A 24910-nucleotide genomic window follows, 5' to 3' on the forward strand; every position below is an offset into this window, starting at 1 on the left:
CTTGTCGAAGCCGTGATCGATGAAGTAAAATTATACTTTGAATCTTTAAATAGTGGTTTGTTCTTATTGGAATCCTGAATTTTCACAGTGAAACCTGAATCTTTCTGTATCTTTGATGCCAATCTTTAGGTAAAACGCCGGCTCGCGCTACACGTTTTCCAGATCCAGAATTGTTTATGATCCTCTCTCAGCAACGAAAATCTAATAAAAATATTGGTTGTTGTTAACAAGATATATTAACCGTAGTTGTCATGGTGTAAAATCGCTCTTTGATTCTCATATTCTTCTGCAATCAAATATCAACGTTTGATAACACGTGCAAGTACACTATTTTTGAACCCCCATGGCCATTCAAAAAATATCGAAAGAACGGTGGTGTGAATACCAAACTTCCTAACATAATGGAGAATAAAACATTAATAATAAACTGCGCCATATTTCAAATCCCAATCCTCTTCTTCCGTAAAACTTATTTAGAGATATGCCAGCTGCTGAAGTGTAATATGAGAACTTCCGTAGCACAATGGCCAATTTTCAAGAAAGCAATTTTCTCCGAAACCGTTCTCTGTTCTGGCCCGCTGGAATGGGCTGGGCAAGGAACCAGCTTCACTCCTGGTTTCTTTCCACGGAATCAAAGATATTTCTGATCCACTCCAATAATATCAACTGGCGTACATGGCACGAAGTAACTAATTTACGAGTTTTGATGGGAGTTCTTGAATTAAGTCGGGTTTGCGCACGCAGGAATGAGACATAAAAAGATGCGTCTACTGAAACCGTATCTTCTGCGGTGATTTTGCGTTTTCAAAAAAAATGCGCAGCTAAAACTGACACCATGTACTGGAGGCTTGCCCGTTGGAACGGATGAGAGCAAGATGAAAAGCTGGCCACCACTGTTTTTTTCCAGAGGGTTGCAAATTTATGTTCTTTCCCCTCTTTGTTTGACCCCCTGTCCGATTTTGTTGCCCAGGAAAATGTTCCCGCAAGGCTGTCCTATTAAATCCAGTTTGATATCACTGCAAATTTCTCCTTTCATATCTTTCATCTCCCTCTACTAGACAATGGAAATCAAAACAGGCCCGTGAATTGAGTTGAGAAACCTACTGAAAGGGCTACTGCATGGATGTAATTTAAATTATTGTAAACACTATGTTATTATATCCCTGAGGGTAGAGCATTGAAATACTGTCCGGAAGAGTCTCGTTCAAATCTGGTTTAATCCCATGAATATCCGGTTCATTCCTCTTGTTTTGTAACTTTTTTGTATCCTATTATCCATATTAACGCATTAAGTGTGGATTAGTGTGGTTTTCGGCTCGAAAGCTACCATTAACAATGATTTTTATTAGCATGTATCGGTCCGGAAAGGTTTTCGGTGGGAAAAGTTACAAACCACCGTTACATTTCTGAGCCTCGCCTAACACGGCACTAACAACATAACACCCTAAAATTAAAATTAACTATTCTTTAATTCCGCATACTAATGCCTTACTTCATTACATCTAATATGCCCATTCTTTTCCTCCCAGTGCTTCGCTAACCCAACATTATCCCCTCTATCATAGTCTTCAATAATCTAATAACCCCCAAAAGGCCAATGCATCACTTTTTGTGCATTTGCTGAATTTATTCAACAATCTTCTCTCCCCTCCTAACAAGTCCATTACATCTGTTTACCTTCCTTACTGTCCATTTTACTTTTTCCATTAGTCTCCAAGAAGTCATCTCGATAGCCAATAATCTTTGCTTGATCTCTAGCCGTAATAACCAGAAGTTGGAACCGTACAAATCTGCACTCCATATCAACACTTTTGTTCATATTTTCTTTACTTCCTTACTTAAGATTCCTGTCATCAATTCCCTCTGTCCTAACGAATGCTTTCTTGAATAATGTATTTCTTCTTCCTTTGCCACTAAAAAGTAACATTAATGTGCCAAGGTTAAATACTTTAATTAGCAGATAGCAGTAGGGAATGACTGTACTATTGATCCCGTGTTCCGAAACCTCTTCAGACAAATGATTATTTGGAGCAATTTAAGTCCGGGCACCACATTTTTCTGGGCGACTGCTCGACGTCCGCACAATACGAATGAATAAACGCGCACGGAGTTGACGGGAGGTCGCCACTTCGTGGGAAATCCAGAACTTCGTCAAATCCTCTCGTGAACTTCATTCATCACCCTTCACACCTCCCAGCCTGAAACACATGGGATCGTCGTACCCCATCGCGGCAAGTCTTAAATCCCAGTTACCTGCGAATATTTCGGGCGCGAGACATTTTAACTGAGGAAATTGTCCCTAAAATCAAGTAAATATGATTAATGATAAGGTTTTGACTGAGCTGAATTGTACAATTGTGAGATCCCTGATACCAAAGGTGAAACTCTTGTACCATCTATCCCAGGATAAATAAGTAGGAGAGAATCATATACATAAGTATATATATATATACAAAAATAAGGTCTTTCTACTGTTTTACTTTCTACCATTAATTACATTCATTAATATTAGTACCCTTGTGCTCAATATGCGTTCGATGAAAAGTCTTCTGTGAAAAAACTCCAAGTATGCCAAAATACCGCTCTCTATACTACAACATTACACTTTTCTGACAGTGAAAAGACATTTACTTTTTCTCAAAATTTGATATAAGCTCGTACCAACCGACCATGGAATACACGTATTGATGCTAGTTAATAGGTTTACTAATTCTGATTTTGAAATAAACCATTAAGTATTCAATTCTTTCCTTTCCACTCGTAAAAAAATGAAATAATTTTTGGCATTTCAGAGATACCGACCTTAATCCAAAAAGTAGGAGTTGCTAATCTTGATCGCGTTTGGTGTGAGGAAAACACTATTGTCCATCTACATCTATTTTTGCCGGCTTCTATGTTAATCCGGTGGTCGTATCCGCCGATATGATACCAAAGGATGCTTAAAAAAATCCCTCTGCTGTCCGAAAAATCCTGGAATTCCCTGACCTCATCAATTAATTGCTTCTCTTTCCAGAGAACAGCCATAGTTGCCAATTGCATAGACATGTTTAATACAAATTTTTCCGTTGGAATACCCCCGATTGACTTCGCAACCATTTCGTTTGCAAGGCCACGCTCGCAGAAACCTCGCCCTCAAATACGCCATGTTTTTACCTCTGTGTCCCTATTCCCCAGCGTAATTCTCGTAATACAAACTCGGAAATTTGATTTACACTCGGGAATCCTGGTTAAAAGCGAGTTTGGTCATCATGGGAGGCGGTCGACGGGGAGGGTAAGGAGAGGTGAGACGGTGACGGGGAGGGTTGATTTGAGGGAGGGAAAGGAGAGAGGAGATAGAGCATTCAAGCAGAAGGGAGGTCAACCCCGCCCACGTTTCTTAAGAGTGGGAAGGAGAAATTAAAGATATCAAGAAAGGAACCAGTCATTGAACGGACTGCATAATTGTTCCTTCACCACCGTGACGTACGTGGAGACTGAGTACCATCCATCGAAATTATGTGGCAGTTCGCATTCAAAAATAATCCATGTCGATGATCGATTCCGAGCCATTTAACCGTTGATATCCACTGAGACATCGAAACCATCATGCCATTTAAACGACCGTTTCGTCTGAACTTTAAGCCATAAGTTGGATACCTTATTCTTTCGACGAGAGTGGGAAATTCGCTGTGTCAATATTATATATGCTGAGGGGCCAAATATCAAACTTTCAAGATTGTAAAGAGAATTTCATTGGAAATGGAAAGGGGTTTGTCTCCAAATCCTGTGGGACTGTCTTCGCGACCAATATGGCCCTTCGCGGGCCAACGCTGGCAACCGCAGCCGTGCGAGAACGCTCAGCGTTTGAAGACGAGTAAAATATCGTAGTATATACGCGGTTCAATATTTCTTCTCTGCAACCAATATACAGACGAATCTTGCCGGAACGCGTCTCGCTGACCTCTCTTATGGTGCCACTTCCGAAAAAATTGGCAAAATTTCAATGAAAGAGAACAGTATTCACGATCAGTGATTAATCTCGCCAAATCGTCACCAGAATGGTTAAAAGTAGTAAAATCAATTAAGAAATATGACGCGATGGTAAACTTGTGGAAAAAACACCTATTGCGGATTTTAATGCAGCTGAACCCAAAAAATAGAACAACTTATAAATCCTTTTGATAAAACTCAGTTTTGAATAGGAATCCGTCAAAGGGTCTTATCTATGGTGTTGTAATGAGCTATAAATGATAGTGTTTCCACTGAAGCCCTGATATGAAGAGGATAGTTAATGAGGTCCATGACCGGATTCCATTTTTGAACCAGATTCAAGAGAAATATCGACTCTGGCTCAAATTTTCAATTTGTTTTCTCTGAGTGGCACCTTTTAATTACGTCAGGCTTTCGAGGAGAGGTGGGAAAATATGATTTCGTTATAATCCTTTACGGAAATTGATGCGGTATCCAGTAAAATTTTAATTAGGGTTTATCATTGAATTATGTCAGCCTTTCTTTAATAAAATATAACTTTGATTATCGTTGAACGCCTAAGAACACATTGTGCAAATTCTCATTAATTCAACTGTCTTAGCATTATTTTAGCAATGATCAAACTGTTTGAAGATTTTTGAAATTTGCTTCACTGCATTGCATTTATTTTGCTACCATTGCAATTAAAATATCAAGTTGTTATCCATGGTAGTGAATTGTTTTCAGTGCACATGTAACTGAAGTGATTAGTAGGTAATCGTAGCGAAAAAATCATCCCGTCAAATGTAAATGTGCTTTTTTTCTCTTTTGGGAAAAGTTCGCATGCTCGCAATACTAATGGTAAGAGTGATAATTACGTAAGTAGAGAGAAGAGAGGGTTTCATATCATACGCATCCTAACAAGTGGGGAAAGGTGAGAGGGAGGGATTAACAAATCCGTAATTTGATAACGGCCCTCTATGTGAACTCACTCGCTTTACGCATTGCAATTTATCTAGTTTTAGCCATTCTAGCAAAGGTATGCTAAATACTCCATCGCCAAAGGAGAGGAAAAAGAGAATTTTGAAACTTCTGGACGAATTTATGACAGCTTAAATATTGTCTCCTCGCGACAAAATAATGCCAAATCATTTTCCACGGAAGTGATATATACTTTAAATGTAACATGAGAGTCAAATTATTGAAGTAATCAACACGAAGGTTGGTTTTGATCCTTATCTCAAACTGAAGCCTTGACAGATGAAATTTATAAATTCAACATGTCCTTTTCCCTGTGCCGCTTATGATATGATTTTCTGGAGGGCTTTAGGAGTCCCTAAAAACTCTAAAAAGAATATTCCAGGCCAAAACTACTAGGTGCGTAGAAGTTCTTAAGTTTCTTGTTTTTGTGACGAACTATTTACACCAGAAAGTTGAAACTATCGCTACGTGTACATCTCAATATGATCTCCCTGCAGAGGTACACATTTTTCACAACGTCGACAGTATGATTACTTTGCCCACTGGAAAAACCGGTTAGTCACTCACGAACGCTCATTTTTCACATCCATTACACCATCTTCCCATGTCTCACTCGTTTGAAGATTAATTCCGATGTGCATTAATTCATGCATGTCGAGAAAACGGGTGAGCACGCGCTTTCCATGTCAACTAACGTTTACATTTAGAGTATTGAAAACTCTTCTCAATCTAGCGGCAGCTATGCAAATTCTGTGCGCTGTACGGTGCAGGAATCTTTGTTTTGTATAGATGCCCGCGTATTTTCAGTTGAACCACATGTTGAACCTATCTACTCCAAGTCCCGATAAAAAATGGGATACCTGATAACATGAACGCATTCGCACTTTACCCTCGATCCTACTCTATCTTCGAGACAAAGATTTTCATCGGATTCGTTGGATAGAATTTTCGAAATCATCGAGTTATTGGAACCGTCCTGGCACCATTCTTTTCCAAAAATCGATCATGCCACGGAAACCATTGCAGCAATTCAAAGTTTCAGATATTCGAAACCAAGGAATCTCCAAAATGATGGACATGGGTCGAGTCGACTTTAATACGATCGCGCCTTCACCGAAGACAAACGATTGGCCAAAATTCGACTGATTGCTGGACAGCCTGCCCCCGATCAGTCCCGTTGCAGAGCTGATTATGTTGCGGCGTCCACCTTCATCACGATAGGAAAAGCAATCCTTTTCGGGACTCTATCGACGGCCGCTTCGGCCATTGAGGTGGAGGGCGAGGGCGTGCCCTCGGGCAACGCTGCGCTCTTTAACGCGTTCCCGGGAACTTGGGCATGTGTGCGTCCGTCGCACCCGTCCATCTTGATTGAACGAAGCTCTCCTTTTGTTCGAGCTGCCTCTTCAATATCCTTGATGTCCTGAAACTCGCTCAGGAATTACCCGGAGAAGAGCTCTTTTGACGTCCTCGCCAATAGAGACGCGCTCTTGCTGCGCGTGAAAGCGAAGGGAAGATCCTTGAATGAAGCAAAATAAAAGGTCCGGCGCGAAAAATGCATAAAAATTACGAATGCTTGACGTCCAAATCAACGTGAGGTCGGGAATCGTAAGAGGGACGGTTCGTTAACACGAAGGGAGAGAATTTTGGCCTTAAAATAAAAACTTTGGCCGGTTAAGACCACTTGATGGGTTATTCCATGTCAAAAAATTCCAAACCGAGCTTACTATTTCAACTTCTTTAGTTTTTGAGTTTCAATTCAAAAATCTCTTTAAAAGAGCTTCAAACGTAACTTACCAAAATCCGCTCACATGCCGGTTTACAGCCAAGCATCTTCTGAATGAAACTAAAATGAATCTTACCGTCCTCAATGCGTCAGTATAAAAATGATCTGTAATGATATGAATGATGTACTGTGAATGTAATGATGAACTGTAAAGCTATTAGGTTTAAATATTAATGGGAAGCAAACTTTGAATTCTCAAACTTTCCTAGTCCGTCAAAATCTTTCTTGGGCTTTTTACCTGTTAAGGAGACTAAAAACGTGTGTGAGTGAAGACTGTATGAGAGTAGCCTATTTTCCTTTCTTTCAGAGCATGATTAGTTTTGCTCTTAGACCCTGGGGACCTGTTCATGAATCTGCGGAAATACTTTTACTGCAGAAGGCAATAAGGATTCTAAGCAATTCTGGGTCTAGTGATCATTTCTGTTATCGGTTCACTCAGATGGCACAAGTTCAAAATGTAATTTTGATATAAACCAGTGTAGGCTGCCTAAGACCTACTATCAATCTGGCAGATCAGCAATAAAATTTTCAACCAAGAATGCCAAGCAAGTCCGACTCAGTAAGCTGCAAAAGGTACAAAAACGTCATTGAAAGGGTTGTTGTCCATTCTTAGTCGCCCGCCATCTTATTATTTAGTTTGATGTCTCCATGGCATGGATGAATTAAGATAATGATTATGATTTACGGTTTTGTAGAGCTACGCGTTTTTGTAAGCGAAAATGGTACTGATGTTTCTTCGCTGTGATTTTTGAAACGCCATAAAAAATAAACTATTATCCCCAAAAAATAAAATATTTTGGATTTTAGTAAATTTCATAGGTACAACTTATCAACCGTTAAATAAATCATTAAAATCGGAGACAGTAAGGTTCAGATCCTTGGGTGATTTGAAGTTAAATGACCCCAATCAATCAATCGATAGTTCAGAAATAAATTGACAGGGCTTTTTGGTTACGTATTCGATGTTTTCTGGCTCAACTTTGTAAAGTTCAGTTTCATTATATGAAGAACACAAAGTATTTTTCCACTAAAAATACATTTTCTTCATTTCATGAAGACACTGGTTACGTTTATCCCGCGATTGTCTCCCTCTGATAGGTTTGCCCAAATATGTCATCCAACTAAAGTTGTATGGGCCAATAAGTCCATTTTGCGGGTTGGAAAATGGCAAGAAAGAAAATGGTTGAATTACAAGTCAGATGTAGCAAGCAATAACATCTTAATAAGTAATTTAGTCGCTATCCTGACGCTACTGAAGGCCCTTATGCCGACTTACACAAGCTATGTAGGGACCGAACGGTAATATTCTACTGAACACAGTTGCCCGAGGCCGGCGGAATTAGCGACCCTTGGGTTAGCAGGTGGACCTGTCCCTGATTATCCCGGTCATCTTTAGCTTATAAAATTTTCTAATGGTTATGATTCATTTGGAGGCGGAAAATTTTAACAAAATCTAATATCTAAGTTACATTTTAATTGCCCTTCCATTTCGACTTCAAATTGCGGAAGCAATGAGAAATTTCATCATCAAAATCATTCTCAATTCTTCCCAGGTGCCCGCTTCCTTGCGGAAAACCCATAGTTTTCAACCCGAAGGTTGGTTTGGCAAGCAAGGTAGGGCGCACGTCGTTCACCCACCTTGGGGTGAGTGAAATTCATGCATCAGAGCAGGTGGGTTAGTTTCTTTCCCTATGCCACTGTGGTTTCTCAGGAAGATGTAGTTATTATCATCAATGGCATTCTGCCGTTTAAGGCAGGTTTTGGAAGAACGCATAAACTACGTCTGTATCCCAAAGCCTCCCCTAACACAACACAATGACACCATGCATAACAATAAGCCCTTCAATTCCGCGTATCTCATGCCTCCGTTTATTCCTTCTAACATGGCTGCTACTTTCCTCCACCAACCTCGCCTGCCTAACGTTCTCCTCTCCATCTTCGTCTTCACATTCCTTGGCCAGTCAAAGTTCTTTAGTTCTTTGTTTCCACTTATATTGATTGCCTCCTAATATCAGCTAGCAACCCTCCCACCTTCCCCACCATGCCTAGTACCTTCTCTTTAGTTTTCCTCACCGTTCATTATTCGTACTTCTTCCATCCTCCACACTCACATTTTAACTTTCGTTCATCATCTTGCGTAGACGTCCAAGTTTCGTTGCCGAAAATAATCGCACAGCACGGATGAAGAAGAAGGTTCCCGGAGGCATCACCCGGAATCGAACCCGAAGCCTCCGGTCAGAATCTCAGCACACTACCATGATCACCTCGATAACTTATTAATGAATTTAAGAACTAGACTGCCACGCACCTCTCTTCTGGAGAGTTATTCTATTGATTAAGTATGTGCCTATTATTTTTAAAAAATTAAAATTCCTCACCTCTCATTCATCATTGAAGGGCCGGATTTTTCTCATTGAGGGTAATAGTTAACGGCTCGCACCGACGCATTGTTTGTTTCCCTGTTGTCTCCCCTCAGCTTGGGTCCTCCCAGGCGGCCTCTGCCCACTTCCGCCGCAAACAGCTCCAGCGGCAGCTGCGGAACGAAAGCTACGGCGGCGGGAACGGTGGCGGACCGGGAGGCGGCGGCGGCGGAAGCGGGATCTGGGGGAGCCGCACGAGGGGACGGATCCTGTCCCCGTGCTCCCCACCCCTCTGCCCTCCGTGCGGACCCTGCTCCGCCGCCTCTCCCACCGACTGCTTCATCGCCAACCTCGCCCTAGCCGATGTCGTGGTCGGCCTCTTCTGCGTCCCATTCCAGTTCCAGGCTGCCCTCCTCCAGCGGTGGGATTTGCCGAGGTTCATGTGCGCATTTTGCCCCTTCGTGCAGGTGAGATGTGCTGTGCCCCCAAAGAGAAATTTTATTAACTCCCTCTCAGTGAACGGATTCTATTCATCTTTCAATAAAAACAGTGAGGGAGGCCAACATCATACCTAGGTCCGTATTTAGAGTCATCCTACAGCTCTGGGGGAATCTTTGGAGGTGTCCCATGTAAAAATCCTTTGAATTTTGACGTAAGAGACTACTCAATATGTCACAGAGCTGAAATATCACATAGGGAATTTTTATGGAGAAGACTCCTTGGAAGCTTGCAGAGCTGGGAGATGACATTCGGGCCAGAGATGGTTTTAAAAAATAAGAAAAGTTGCGGAAATCTGCTAGAAAAGTGTGGAAAACAAAATACAACTGTCAAATGACGATAAAAAAGGTAAATGTATGTTTAACATGAAATCACTGTGGTATAATTTCTAAGGCGATAATAAGGAAAAGGACATATTTAATTTCTAAGGTTACACTTTTTCATTGATTCCGTTAGAACATGCCTCCAATACGTCAAAGTTTTGAAGCTCATAGAGTTTCACAGAGTCAGAGTAGGCACCGGTGGCTATGAATTACTATATGAACTTGATCCCGTGACCAGTTCCGCCCCTGGGAAACGGAAATCAACTTATGTACAAATTAAGTATTAGATATTCAAATATTCCATTGCTTGTAAAAGCTATAATGAAGCATGTGAAATTCACGCTGCGTTTTAAGTAATAATAATTGATGAAACATAACTTCAATCGCTACAGCACTCGTTCGGATATCGAGTAATCCGTGTCCTAATCCCGGTCACGGAGAAAGACTTTGCTCTGTGGAGAAGTTTCCGCATTTGTAGACTACCAACCACCTATTTGACCGCTGAACTCTGTGGCTTAAATATCTCAGCTTTGAGGCGCACATCCTAACGGCTGCCACTATTCCGATTTCGCGCGATGTTTCTCCAAACGGATCATGTTTCATCATCCGGTGCTTCTTCTATCCGTGATCCCTCTCACAGGTACTCTCGGTGAGCGCCAGCGTCTTGACCCTTACCGCTATCGCCGTGGACCGCCACCGGGCCGTGCTGCGGCCCTTCTCATCCCTGTCCGCGGGGAGCAGGAGCGGCTCCCGCGGCGTGGCCGGGAGCTGCTGCCGCTCCAGACCCTCCTCCAGGGGCCGCGCTCGCCTCACGGTCGCCGCCATTTGGGTGGTAGGCGCCTGCCTTGCGGCTCCCATGGCCCTCGCCCTCGACGTCACTGAGGTCCTGATCGACGAGCCGGAGCCAGGAGGTCCGGTCGGGGACACCCCGGACTGGGCGGGGGTGTGGGTGGACGCCGAGGCGGTCGGCCATTCCGTGCCCTACACCACGCCGTCGACCGTGCTAACGGTGAGAGAAACGCCAGGGATTTCGGTGTTGGTGGGGGAGCGACTGAGAAGCTGTATGGGTTGACTACATCACTTCCCCACGAATTACATGAAAAATTATTCGGGGCATAAATACTGAGTGGATTGTCGACCTGGTGCCGAAGAAATTTAGTGTGCTGCCGTAGTCCGAACATTTTTTAATCAAATCTCCTGGAAGAGTAACACTTTTTTGAAAAATGAAATGCATATGGCAGTACATGCTGTTTAGTAAAGTGGTTTTGGGACTAGTGAACATTGTTTCAAAATCTTAATTATTTTTCAGCTTTCCTCTGTTTCTACTGTGAAATTTATTTTATGATGAATCCTTTGCATAAGTATTATTTATTCCCTTACATAACTGTCCTCCAGGCTGGACTGGTGGTTTGGATCCCGGGAAAATTGTTGAGGAAGTGGTCTCATCTTCCTTAGCTCCCTTTTTATCACATACCATGGTTTCCTTGATTATCACTATAATCCATTGGTGTATGGACAATGGGGCAGTACCCGCAACCTCCACCCATTGTCCAAACCCACATACATACATCGACAAAAATTGTTGACCTTCAAAAGTTATTTCAAGAGGAAGAGGGGATCAGATGCCTAGTCAAAGTGCCGAGGATAACTACATTGTCTCTTTAACATCACAACTTCACATAAGGGCCTAAAGCTTCAGGTCAGAGAATTTCGGAGATGGAAACCATCACAATGAAATTTCTTCCCAATCCGCAAAGTCTAATGTCTTCATCTCCAGTTATATACTCCTCCAATCTCTCCCATATTCGTTTCCAAAGCCTTCACAACTCCTGCCATACCTGCTGCACTTCTCTCATTTGCCATTCAAACCCCTTCACGAATCCTCTCAAACAGAAGTCACCTTATATATCTCTACCATGAACATCCAGTTATTCCACAAAATGTATACCAAATTTTGATATTGAGATGTAAATGAATATTTAAATATCATGCTGAACTGTTACTTCTGCCAAGGAGCTTTGCATGAAACTCATACATAAAGCACAAAAAATAATATCTAATACAACATGCATACTTACTATCCTATGAAGGATTTGAAATAGATAAATTAAATTTTTAGAAATCTAAAATTTAGTCTGATAAATAATGAACCCTAAGCATGCATTTGAATGAACAAGCTCTTTATCCTCCATCTGTACAGGAGGAAATATGACAAACCAAGAATTTAAAATAGAAACTTAAAAAAATTAAAATAAAGTTAATATTCTGTCCAGTCTTGTAACTGTTCAGTATTTGTATTTTTAGGGTAGCATTATATCAGTTAGCCCCTCCAGCCCCTTCACCCAGGATATGCCATTTCTATAAACTTGGAAAATATGCATGTATTTTATTTATGCTATAGTTATGACTATAAATATGTAATTGGTGTACATGCCTTATTAAATAGACCAAAAATTACCTAAGTGGGTAACTAGTTCAGGGAGGTTAGGTTCCTCCTTCAATGGCATTCAACTTTACTTTTATTACATAAACTTTTGGAGAAAATATAGTAGCAAATAGGGGATAATTAAGGAATGTGTATAAAGGAGGAGTCTTTATAAATTAGATGCATCATTTTTAAGCAAGTTTAACAAAGGTATGAATATTATAGAAGTAAAGGATGAGAAAGAAATGATAAATTTACCATTAATAGTAGAACCCAAAGATTGTTCACAGTTCACTATGCAGTTTGATCTTCAATTCTTTCAATAACTACTTTGTGAATGCCATTCTTGACACTATCCATACCTCCCTCCATTTCTCCTTCTCTAATCACCAGTAAATGATTCCACAAATACAATAAAATCTGTATGCAACTTCTTGAAAACGTTTTCATGTTCACTTTCAGACATTTTCATCAGAAACTTGCCACATCCTTTTAACCTTCAACATAACATGAAACTTCACACTTCAATCTTCCAATTCACATGTATTTTTTAACTCTTCATTTATTACATTCAAATTAACATTTTCTTTTTCCTAGAGCTTGGCTAAATGTCTTCATATGTCTCTTCCAAATATTTTCTGAAAAAAAGACAACCGCATATCGTAAAATTTGAATAATTTTAAATTATTAGTTCCTATGATAGGCAAATTTCACCAATAGAACAAAGTAGAAAACTAAAATATTTCACAGGAATTCAATTTCAAACATATTTAATTAGCTCAGCGGAAAACTTAATGAATCACTTGAAGCACTGGCACAAGAGACTTAGAATAACACTTACATACTTTAATCATTAGAAGAAATTGTATGGCTCAACCTTTTCAAAGCAAATGTGTAATGTCACCTTGGAATCCTATTATAGTGAAAATTAATATCGAAAATAATGTTGAATATTTCATTACCTCATATAATTTTATATTCTTATCTTGCTGGAGGATTTTCTGCAATCCACCAATGCGCACCAGTAAAGTAAGCCTTGTAATTTAAGTACATACCTACTAACTGAGTACAATGAAGTAAAATTCTCTTATAATGGCAAGTTGAATGTGTCCTTTACACCATGTACCTTTCTTCTTTGGTGTAGAGTATTGTGGTCCCTAGGAAAATAAAACTTTGAATTTGTAAAATTTATATGAGCTAATTTTTAGGAAAATATGGGAGTAAGAGTCTTTATGGACTAAATTGTAAAATTAATGAGGAGGGAATCTGGCTGGAAGGCTTTCTGAGATCAGCATTAGTTCCTAATCTGAAAAAGGTAAAGGCTACATCATATGAGGACTACAGAATAATAAGTTTGATTTTACATCCAGCAAAAGTAGTTCTTAGGGTCATCAACAAAAGGATGGAGAGAGGGGAAAATGATTAATTAGAGGAGGATCTGTTTAGGCTCAGAATGGGTAGAGGCCTGTGTGATGCCATTGCAGTAATGAGATCACTAATTGAGAGGAGTATAGATTACAATCAGGACGTATTTGTCTGTTTCGTAGATTTCAAAAAAGCATTTGATAGAGTGGATTGCAAAAAACTAATTGCAGCATATTTTGCTGAAAATATTAATAGATTGGTAGGATAGAAAGCTAATCTGCAACCTGTGCATCTCTCAGACTGCTCTGGTACCAGGAGGGGATGTAGAGTCCTGATGGGCAGTGTTAGGAAGAGATTTAAGGCAGAGTTGTCCATTATCACCTGTGATGTTCAACGTATATGTGTGGCAAATGATTACAGAGGCATGGGAAGAACTGGAGGTTGGGATGGAAGTCGGCAGGAAATTAATAAAATCAGCTAAGTTTGCGGATGACCAAGCTTCAGTTTGTCAGTCAGCCTAGGGCTTACAAGCATTGCTGAATGCATTGAATATTCAGAGTGATAGATATGGAATGAGAATACATGTAAATATAGAAGGGGTTATGTAGTTTCCCAGAAAGACAGAGGACAAGCTTATCTTCAAAATAGGAGGGCTAATACTAGAGCAGGTGGAACAATTTACATATCTTGGAAGTGTTCTGTTTTGGAGCAAAATGGTCCTAGTAGTAGGGATGCAAGGAGAAGAATTTCACTAGGCAAAGAGGCTTTTAGAAGGAGGAGGGAGTTGATGGCAGGGGCCTTGAGTAAGGATGTTAAGAAAAGGCTCATTAAAACTTTGATGTGGAGCATAGCTACAGCTAGCCTGTGTGTACAGCACAGAGACATGGTTACTGAAGTAGGAGGATAGTTGTAGATTGGAGGCTTTTGAAATGTGGGTGTGGAGAAGGATGGAGAGGGTGAAATAGACCAAAAGCAAAGCAAATGAGGAAGAGCTAGGTATGGTGCGTGAGGAGAGGGGATTATCGGGAGAAATCATAATGAGGCAGGAAAAATGGATGATGAGCATATAGATCAGCAGTGGGATGTGAAGATTAATAGAGGGGAGAACATTAGGCAAACGAGGAAAGGGCAGGAATAGGATAGAGTTGTTGGACAGGATGAAGGGAGGAAGGAAATACACAGTGATGAAGAGGGACTTGTTGCACAGTAAGATGTTGGCTTGTTTTTTGTTAGTTGAGAGCATCCAAAACCTACCTTAACTGTTAGATTACCTATTACAACTTCAGCTAATATTGTGGCTTTAAAGTTAGTTAAACATAAACTACATCAAGTCACCAAAATTAAATATCACATTCAGTGACAATGCAAATTATTTTATAAAACTTTTCGTTGAATTACCATTGTGCATTTAAACATCTGCAAGTGTTTCAATTCAATATATATTCTGTCCCAATGTTAGGCTGGTGTTCGCAGTTCAGGCAGAACAAAGCCATTCTGCAGCAATGTAGCCCTCTCTCCTCGAGCCATGATGGTGTATCGTCTAATACTTGTAGCAGTGCAGTATGTGGTACCACTCACTGTGATCTCTGTGGTGTATGCTCGGATGGTACACCGCCTTTGGGGAGCCAGGGCACCAGGCAATGCACAAAGTGCTCGGGATGCTAACCTTACACGGAACAGACGCAGGGTAAGATAGATGCAGCAACTTTCCAATATGCATTCCAAATAGATAAATGATCCATTTTTGAACGAATTTCCAAAAAGTTGATTTGTAATTTAATATTTGTTATAGCTACATTACCAACCTTGGTGTCATTGCATAATCATACAAACTTCCCAAATTGAATACAAAATTAATCCAAAAGAGATAAAACAAATAATGCAATAACAAGAAATTGCTCATGAATTTCTGAATTATTGGATGATTCTAAAGACCAATTTCATTGTATGGACATTTTGCACAGTTAATCTTTATTTACTACTAACATTACAGGCTAATTAATCTTGCGAACATGGTACTCTATTACTTCTGTTAAACTCAAGGTTATGGTATGAATTTTTCCATGAAAATGAATGGTCCATTAGTAATGGATGTACAAGCCTTTTGAAATACCTAATGACAAAAAAACTTATACGTGACCTAGACCATCAGTACTCTCAGGTAGGCTCAAAAATCCAAAAACCCCAGAAACAGACTTCAATTCCTACATTGCAAAGGAACTTTTGTCTAATTATAATCTAGTCACCACCTCAATCAAATAAATGTTAACAAATAATTTTGCAAGGATGAAGTTAGTATGAGAGATATAGTGCTAACCTCCTATCCTAAGACTCAGGTTTGAATCCCTGGGGTAATAGAATTCAGAAGTATCTTATCCTATCCCATCCTATTTGTATGTCATTTGGAAAGCACTGCAAGTGGATTAGGCACACTAAACATAGGATGGGATGATAAATTATGGAATCATTAGTTAATAACGACCAATAAAGAATTTCTTACCAAAGAATTTAGATTAGTTCTGAATAGACTCATGGCAGTGATCCCTGATGAACTAGATCAAATTCATCATCCAAAATAGCCCGCATATAAAATAACATCACATTTACAAACTTTTCTGGTCATTATAAATTTAATTTTCTTCACATTGTTGTTAAAGATCAGATTGTGAGACACCGTTTTAAACTTTTACATAGATAACTACATCCTCTGCATTTCTTGGTGCACAAATCATTCTTAAAATGGCAATGCCTCATTCTCCAAAAAACATAAGACATGTTTAAATAAGTGTGAATAAATTATTTCGTTGCACTGTCAATATATCATGCTTATGTGCACATTAACATTACTAGATTGCTAGAGATATTTTTGTGTCATTTCCAAGAATATTTATTCCTTCAAAATTGATATGAAGTGACTTCCTAGCAATAATTTCAAAGTATCTACTCCACAGGAGTAAATTCTGAGTTGAGTGAATAAACATCCCACCAATTACCATTCATTTACACATGTGCTCATGATGCATGTTAAGAATTACTCAAGGCAAAGGGAATAATCAATCAAAAGAGTACTACATTAATAAGCTTCATAACATCAATACCAGTAAACAAGCTAACCTATATGAGGACCTCTTCACCGATGAGCAATTTTCTAATTTACTACCAACTCATGGTTTCATTGTACATAATTAGAATTTATTTAAATGAACGATCCCTTCGCTGAAGCTGTTAATCATTCTAATTTTCATTATTTTTTTACGAATGCAGGTAATTAAAATGCTGGTGATAGTGGTAGCACTCTTTGCTATTTGCTGGTTACCACTTCAAACATACAATGCAATTCAAGATTTTTTTCCTGAAATCAATGGGTACGTAACTTATTATTCCACTTTTTTTAGAGAAATTATGTATTGATGGTTTGAAATATATATAAGCAAATCTATAATGTAATTTGATAACACCTGAATGCTCATTTCCAATCACTTTATTACCATGATTTTCAAATATTTGTCTTCTTAGAACTTTCTGCAGGTTTTTAAACAATGATGATAATGAGTTCTTTGCTGTCACTATTATAGGCATAATCAACCTAATCTTGTGGCAAATGCCAGTAAATTGTCTTATTTTTAGTAGGAAATTAATCTAAATCTACATTCCATAAGTTGCCCATCAAATATATACTCTAAAAGAGGTACAGAGTAAGACATTTGATTCACCAGAAACTCAATATACATAGTCAAATTGTGCTCTCTATTCTTTATGTCTACTTTTTTGAAGAAATAAAATATATATTCATGAACATATGTTTTTCCATCCTCAAATCTGTTCTGATTTTAATTCATTGGTTGTTTTTTGTATCTATAAAATCTCCACATCATTCAAACCCTATGGAAACATATTGCACTCTGAAAGCAAGGAATTAATTTAATAATAAATAGAAAAACTTTTAAAATTGTAGACGTAATATGTCAGTATTAAACTATAATTTCATTTCTATAGGTACAAGTACATCAACATAATATGGTTTTGCAGTGACTGGCTGGCAATGAGCAACAGCTGCTGTAATCCTTTCATTTATGGGATATACAATGTAAGAACCATTTCCCTTAACATTAAATGTTTGTGCTAAAGCTGGTTTTGGGAAAAATGTGATTGTATGCAGTGATAAATATTGAGCTATATTTCATTTCAAGTAATTCTTTTAACTTAAATTTGGGATGGATATCCAATTTTTAAAATGAAGCATTCCAAATGACATTTCTCTTGCAATTCCACAAATCACTGGCAACATTACTAATAAAATTTGGGAACTCAATGTAAATAAAGCCCCACTCTACCACTGTCCCGAACAAATGTAATGTCTTCTCTAATGTTGTTTTTCTCCAACTAGGAAAGAATGAAGCACATTGAATCGCTAGCTCCCAATTTTGCATTACAGCTCGGAAAAAACTTATCATCATGAAATAATTGAATTCTTGAGACAAATTTCAATTTGGCTTACGTGACAAGTTGCCTTTCACATTGTTACTCTCATGATCATGGCAATTTTAATTTGGCATGATGATTTTTGAAAGCCAGTAAGTTAACTTTCTCCTTGAATTTGCCTTGGATCAAAAACATTCTGCATTAAGCAACTTATGTAGGAAGGTGTATGCTTAAAGAGCAGTTGTGGCCAATAGTCAACAGTGCACTTTACTGACCTCATCAATAAAAATTGTACAGGAAACCCTCTACCGTGAATCATGTCACAATTCCTTATTAAACATTAAAATGTTCTAATGGTGATCTTCCCTTCTAATGTGCTACCAACACTTCTTTCCTCACCTCTGTACTAGCCTCCACCTTTGGCTTTAAGGAGGCATATTCGAGAGTTGATAGATTTACTGAGCATTATTTCTCCATATGAAGCTTTCCTTTTTTAGAACTCCAGCTGTTAAGCATAAAATAGGACAGTAAGGTAGTTTTTTATTGAAAATTATAAGCAGTTAATAATGTATAAGTAAACCATGATTTCATATTATAATGCCCATGTTTTTATGACTCAAATCGCAAAAAGATTAGTAACTACCCACCTACTTATAGCCCATGTGTCCATTTATCCGATGAAGTATACACAAAATTGGTTTCAGAATGGGGTAGGTAACCTCTTCATTCACATACTACTGATATTCATCAAACTAGTGTTATTCTTCAATAGACATCAATTAACTAAATGAAATACACAAAGGAGAGAAACTCAATAATGGTAGTAACACGTCAAGATGCTTGAAAATGAGTTACCGCGCAGATATTATTTAAAATCGTAAATATTGACGACAAATTTGAGATAAATAGATAAAAAATGCTGAAATAAATACTTGCCTAGACAGGTGTTTACATGGTGAAAAATTGACGTCTTATTACGTGTCCCAGAGAATTTCAGATTCTGCATTTAAACCAAAAATTATTTCAGAAAATCCTAAAAATATATTTCATAAGGATTTTGGGTGTCCCGCATTACCTTTCTGTCGAGGCGAAGCATACGGTCACCTTCTTAATAAGCCTCATGCCTATTTTTTGCCTTGAAAGATGTCTTTTTTGCCACGCCATGCCTCCTAGTTAAATAGTTTCCGTGTTTTCCATCGTCGCCATGGATTCTATCGCAACCTCCGAGATGTTCATGAACACCTCACCCATTTTTTAAGCGCAAGAAATGCGCCCACGATGGGTTTTGGAAATGGTGTCTATAATACACATCATATTTCGTATCGTTAAACGATGCCGGATGAAGCGAATAATAAATTATTTACGCATTGATTACGTGTTGACAATCATTTCTTTAGTATTTGATCGTATTTTCTTCTCGAAAAGAAAGAATGAAAGGAGATAACTGTAATGCGTTTACTTTTGAATTCTTTCAAGTACAAATTTCAGGTCGATCTCTAATGATTGGACTGCATGCTCACGATTGAAGTAAACGTTCCCACTTGATGGCTTTCCCTGCAGTGAATTGCACTGGAACTGATTATTCACAGTCCAATTCTGTAAGAGTCACGAATAGTGTGAATAATTCTACCTTAGAACTTTTACTCCTTTGATCTCAAAGTTTGGCCCAAAAATATTTGGTGGGCAGAACTGTTAGCACTGACTATATAAAAATGAATGAGGTATGTCATAATTATTTCCTGGCTCTTATCATTCACATATTGCTGGGTTACACATTTTTCACAACAGTGCTAAAACCTTTTAAATCTTCCCAAGGTGTATTCCATTAATATAAGAATTCAATGACCGAATTGAAATGATGGCTAGCAAATACCTGACTGGCTACCTAAATGGCTGAAGTACCTAAAGGCCTAAGTACCTGTTGCAATGACTGGCTACCTAAAGGCCTAAGTACCTGTTGCAAAGACATGATTATAACAGCAAAATAAATGGGCACCATTTGAACGATGTTTTCCTACTAAGAAAACATTATCAATTGCTTAACAATTTAAACCAATGAATGTTCTAGCACAGCTATAAAATAAACTGGAAAGACTAAATCTAACTACCCAGTAGTAGCCAGTGGGTATGGCAATTTGGATGCCTAGCCTTGATGCTACCCAGATCATTTTCTAATTTTAGGCCATCCCTGACCCTCACTTCATTTCTGTGTTTTCCCTACTTCTTTTCTGACTTCCCTAAAATGATGGGAGAGAGATATTGATTTAGGAAATATCTGAGAAACTTTAATGAAGTCTTGTTTTTTTTCTCTCCAATCTCTTCGGTATGCAAGGAAAACACTTCTTATTCTCCATTCCTGGCACTCTCTTTCATACTCCAAGTGAATCAGGAAAGGGTTAATTGAGCATTATAACAAACTATGTATTGGAAGGTATTCCCAATCGTATGACTTTCATGGTTATAATATTCTGAAAAATAATTAGATGTTTTTGTATTTTACCCCATCAATGTGGCAACACAATGTTTTCTCCTTGTTGCTAGTCCACACATAAAAATGGCTTTTATCTTTTGACTTATAATAATTAACCAATATAGTAACCAAATCAAAGACTAGCTTTAATTGGTATTAATATAGCTCATTCTGAGTCAAGCCTAAAGGCAAGTGAAATTCATACATTGAGGATAGGGGAAGGGGGACAATATCTCTCTGATTCATTCAGTTTTTCCCAAGTTTTAGTCACCAGAATACTGAGCTACCTTGATTTTAGATAGAGTTGTCCAAAGGCATCACCCAGAACCAACAGATCAGTAGATAAAGGGTTCACTGGCAAAGCACGACACTGATTTAATGACTCTGTAGTTTGTATTCATACTGATTTGCAGCAGTTAAGTACCATGAATTTTTAGTTAATTAGTCATATCTGTAATGCCTCAGAAATCTTATTACATTGAGTCTGGCAATGAGATTCTTGTACAATTTAATAAGTGTTCATTACCTGTAGTACTAAGATTATTTGGTTCCTCCTCCATTGATCATTTTGGCTGGGTGACAGTTTCACTGGCATTGCAGTTAGTATCTTCAAGTCTGAGGTTACATTTCACACATGAAGTTTTTTTTCGGTGAATAAACACCCAAGCTTTCATTTCAAATGTGCTTATTACTTCCTGCAAAAACGTTGACAGGTACAACTCAACTTAGTTGGCATATTGCGTGTTCAAGTTGTTGCATTGGCTGGCATGCTGGTTTCCTACTAAAAGGGCTCAGAATTTAATCCTGATGGTTGCTGGATTTTACAGTGGTATCCTGATTCCTGTTGGGTTGTTATGTGGAGAGTAATTCGAGTGAAGTACACTGTCAATCGGAAGAGATGTTTAAGTGTGGATCCCCTGGCAAGTTTCACTAAGAGTAGCCTAATGCTAATGCTGAGTTTCTATCCACCCTCTTTCTACCCCTGAAAAATCATACCTCTACCAAATATTCCTAATATTGAAAATGACTTCAGCTATCAATTGCTTCCTCTAATAACTACTGCTTCTTGACTTATGTCTCACTAATTTCAGGACAAATTCAAAAGGGAGTTCCGCAGGCGTTACCGCCATTGTTCTCAGCTTTGGTTCTTGAACAGAGATGGTCCTCCCCCATCACCATCCCCGAGTGGAACCACCTTTAACAATCCAACTGCTGTGACGCTCAACAATGCCCATGGATCTACAAGGAACCTCAACTCCACCTCACTAAGAACATGGCATGCACAATCCAGGAATCACGGCTCACCTCCCAACCACTCCCTCTACGTTGAAACGGTCAGCTTTCACAAAGCAGAACCACGCAAGAATAGCATGGAAGCTCCAACGACAGTTTTAACAATTTCAGAATCTGTTAATCACAGAAGAGACAATGATAGATTGAGTGCAGTGACATGCCGGAATCATTACTCAGAGGCAGGAAAATCCAAAGAGATCAGCCTGTAGGTGGTCTCTGCCTTCCTTCTCAAGCCCAGAGACAACCATTGCAACAAATCATGGATGTTGGAGGTTCAAAAATACTGTCTATGTGTGTGAAAATCTGTATATACTTTGTTGTGAACAATATTTCCAATGGATAAAAATTCATCATTCTTCATCTTAGAGATATGGTAAGCTTAATTCCATCTAAATTTTCAAACTTCTAAATCATCGAATGTCAGCATACATAAGTGGGCTAGTACAAAAATGCTTGGAGGATGTCAAAGAGTAAAAGACGTAACTTAATCAGAGCTGGAAAAGAAAATACTTAGTTCTTCCACGTACATTCATTATGCACAACCTAGGTTTTGACTTGCAGGGTCATCATCGGGTCAGTTTGTAAGACTAAAGCTAGGTTGTGCATAATAAAATGCACGTGGAAGTACAAATTAATTTCTTTTCCAATATAAATCCCATCCACAAAGTGATGCCTCAAACCATTCTATTAATCAGAGCCATTCCGTGGCATTTTACTGTGTGATTTTCAGACAAAATTTGACACATGAATCTGTAAGTGAAATGCTTTAAAATACCCTTCTGCAGGTTAAAAGTAGAAAAAATAAATCTAAATATAAATTCATTACTACTCGCACTTATTTGGTTGGTGGCGATTGAAATATCTTAGGGACTGGTATGCAGACAAATCTAACAATGCAGCTTAATATTTTCAATGAATTCACATTTGGTTCATATTGCTACATAAGAGAAGCAGTTGAAGCAAATGCATGGCTAAGCTGAGTAAGCCTTAATTTTACAAGAACTCATAGCATAAGAAATAAAGAATTACATGCTGAAGAGGCTGATGCAAAAAGTAAGAATCATATCAATTTAAAAATTGAGAAAAATAATTTTGAAATAACTTTACAATATCCCTCAAATCTTTGCCTCATTCAAGTAACATTTTCATCATAGATCATTCACAGATGTCTTGAGGTAAAGACTCAGATGATGATCATCATATACAGCACCAAGGCTATATGTTACATTCTCAAAAGTAGTGAGTGGTCATTAGTACCTATATATTGGCTCAGACAAAGAGCTTTATTGTCTTACTTTCTGTAATATTTTATGAAAAATTAGCAACAACAAAACTGTACTTTTGCCCACATCATTAAACCTCATTTGTGAGGGATAGAATAAGCAATGCCCATGGTAAATAGCAATCCAGAAATTACATACTTTATCTGAATTTTCCTGAAGATCAAACTTAGTGCACAGGGATGCAGAATTCTTGGAGGAACTCATGTATCCACATTGAAAAACAAAGAATTCATGAGGGATCGATATGAAGGTAGCTCACCATTCACTTTGCAAGATTCTTGTTATAAATTTTATGGCTTAATCATTGGTCAACCCTACTTGTTTAAGTATGCAAATATAAAAATGGAAATGCAACTGAATGGGCTTCTTCAGAATAATAATTGATATATTTGAACTCTAGGATATAATAAGCTTTACTCAAAGATATGCTTACTTAAACTAATAAGCGGTATTCTTTTTTTTAAGTTTTATCAGAAAATCGTCGAGGTTAATACTCAGAACAACCCAAAGAGAATGAATTCAAGAGGTTTTGAGAGTACTAACTGATTGGTATCGGGCATGAATATATACAGGGAAACCAGTAGGTGTTATTGTACCAGATTCTCCAAAGCGAACGTGGTCATGAAGGTACCTATATGTGAAATTTTGTTGATTATAACAAGTCATTTTGCTTTTGTACAAGTAACAATCAGCTTAAATTTGAGCATGTATAGGTGTATTATATCCCATATTACAACAGGCAACCATTTGACTGAAGACTAAATGATCAACTGAATCATTATATTCGATGAACTTCAATCAACACCACTCTTTTGATAACAGCTGGGGTGAAGGCATTTTCTTTAATTTTATAAAATATTATGGGACAGTTATCCCTATGAAAAGGTAGGACATAAGTTTAGAAGTTGAGCACTAAGTACCTAAGAATTTGTAACACCTGTCAGTAAACAATTAGGTGTCAATCTAAATACCTCATGCAAACATCATAATTATAATTTCCATTCTAAATTAAAATTCTACCATGAATATACATAGCTTTGCAATGGGTCTATCATAACCCATGAATTAAGGCAAATGCATATAGCTAACCACTTCACCATGCACAGGGATTTAAATTGGTGTGTAATCATTTTGTAATGGGATATGATCAACCAGACTTGTATTCAATCAATTGATTTACATAAAGTTGGAAATTTTACACTATGAAATGCAATAAGTATATAGGTGCTCAATACCTTCCTTGATGATTCAATGACACTGGAAGATTTCATTTCCAATGCTAGAAATGAATATCAACGAAAACATTACCAAGGAATTAATGAATTTATATGGAAATTCCATCATCAATGATGCCATATATTAAGAATGGCTCAGAAATGTCTCACACCAAAATTCAAGTAGATAAATAGCCACTTTCATTCTTCTGTTTGAAGTTATTTGGGGAGGCAACTTAAAATATACTTAACCCTGAAACAATGGATTCCAAAAGCTCCTTCAGTTGATTCAACTGCAAATTGAACCAACTTTTCAATACACCTGCATACTATAATATCTTAATTATATCCAAAATCAACTAGAATTCAAACTGATAAGAATGCAGCAACACTATTTTAGCGCTGAATTCTGGGATATAAGTAGTACATTTTTCCAATGCTTAATCAAATATATAGAAAATTAAATAAAAATCATGAGGTAATGGCAAAATAAAACATAACAAGTTATAAGAATAAAGAATAGTATTTTTTTATTCATACAGATT

At 38.1% G+C, this 24910-nt stretch overlaps 1 protein-coding gene across 1 annotated transcript in view; it reads left to right on the forward strand.

Annotated features, from left to right (window-relative positions):
* Nucleotides 1–22648, forward strand: part of LOC139686812 (uncharacterized) — a 128478-nt gene extending 105830 nt beyond the window's left edge. The window contains exons 4-9 of the mRNA XM_071583879.1: nucleotides 9189–9539; nucleotides 10534–10902; nucleotides 15143–15370; nucleotides 16948–17048; nucleotides 17680–17770; nucleotides 21667–22648. Coding sequence (XP_071439980.1) covers nucleotides 9189–9539; nucleotides 10534–10902; nucleotides 15143–15370; nucleotides 16948–17048; nucleotides 17680–17770; nucleotides 21667–22077 — 1551 coding nt within the window. The 3' untranslated portion in view covers nucleotides 22078–22648. The remainder of the gene's footprint in view (nucleotides 1–9188; nucleotides 9540–10533; nucleotides 10903–15142; nucleotides 15371–16947; nucleotides 17049–17679; nucleotides 17771–21666) is intronic.
* Nucleotides 22649–24910: the final 2262 nt, after the last annotated feature.

This window comes from Hetaerina americana, unplaced genomic scaffold, assembly GCF_022747635.1.
Source record: "Hetaerina americana unplaced genomic scaffold, ioHetAmer1.1.p SCAF_15, whole genome shotgun sequence".
NCBI classification, from domain to species: Eukaryota; Metazoa; Arthropoda; class Insecta; order Odonata; family Calopterygidae; genus Hetaerina; species Hetaerina americana.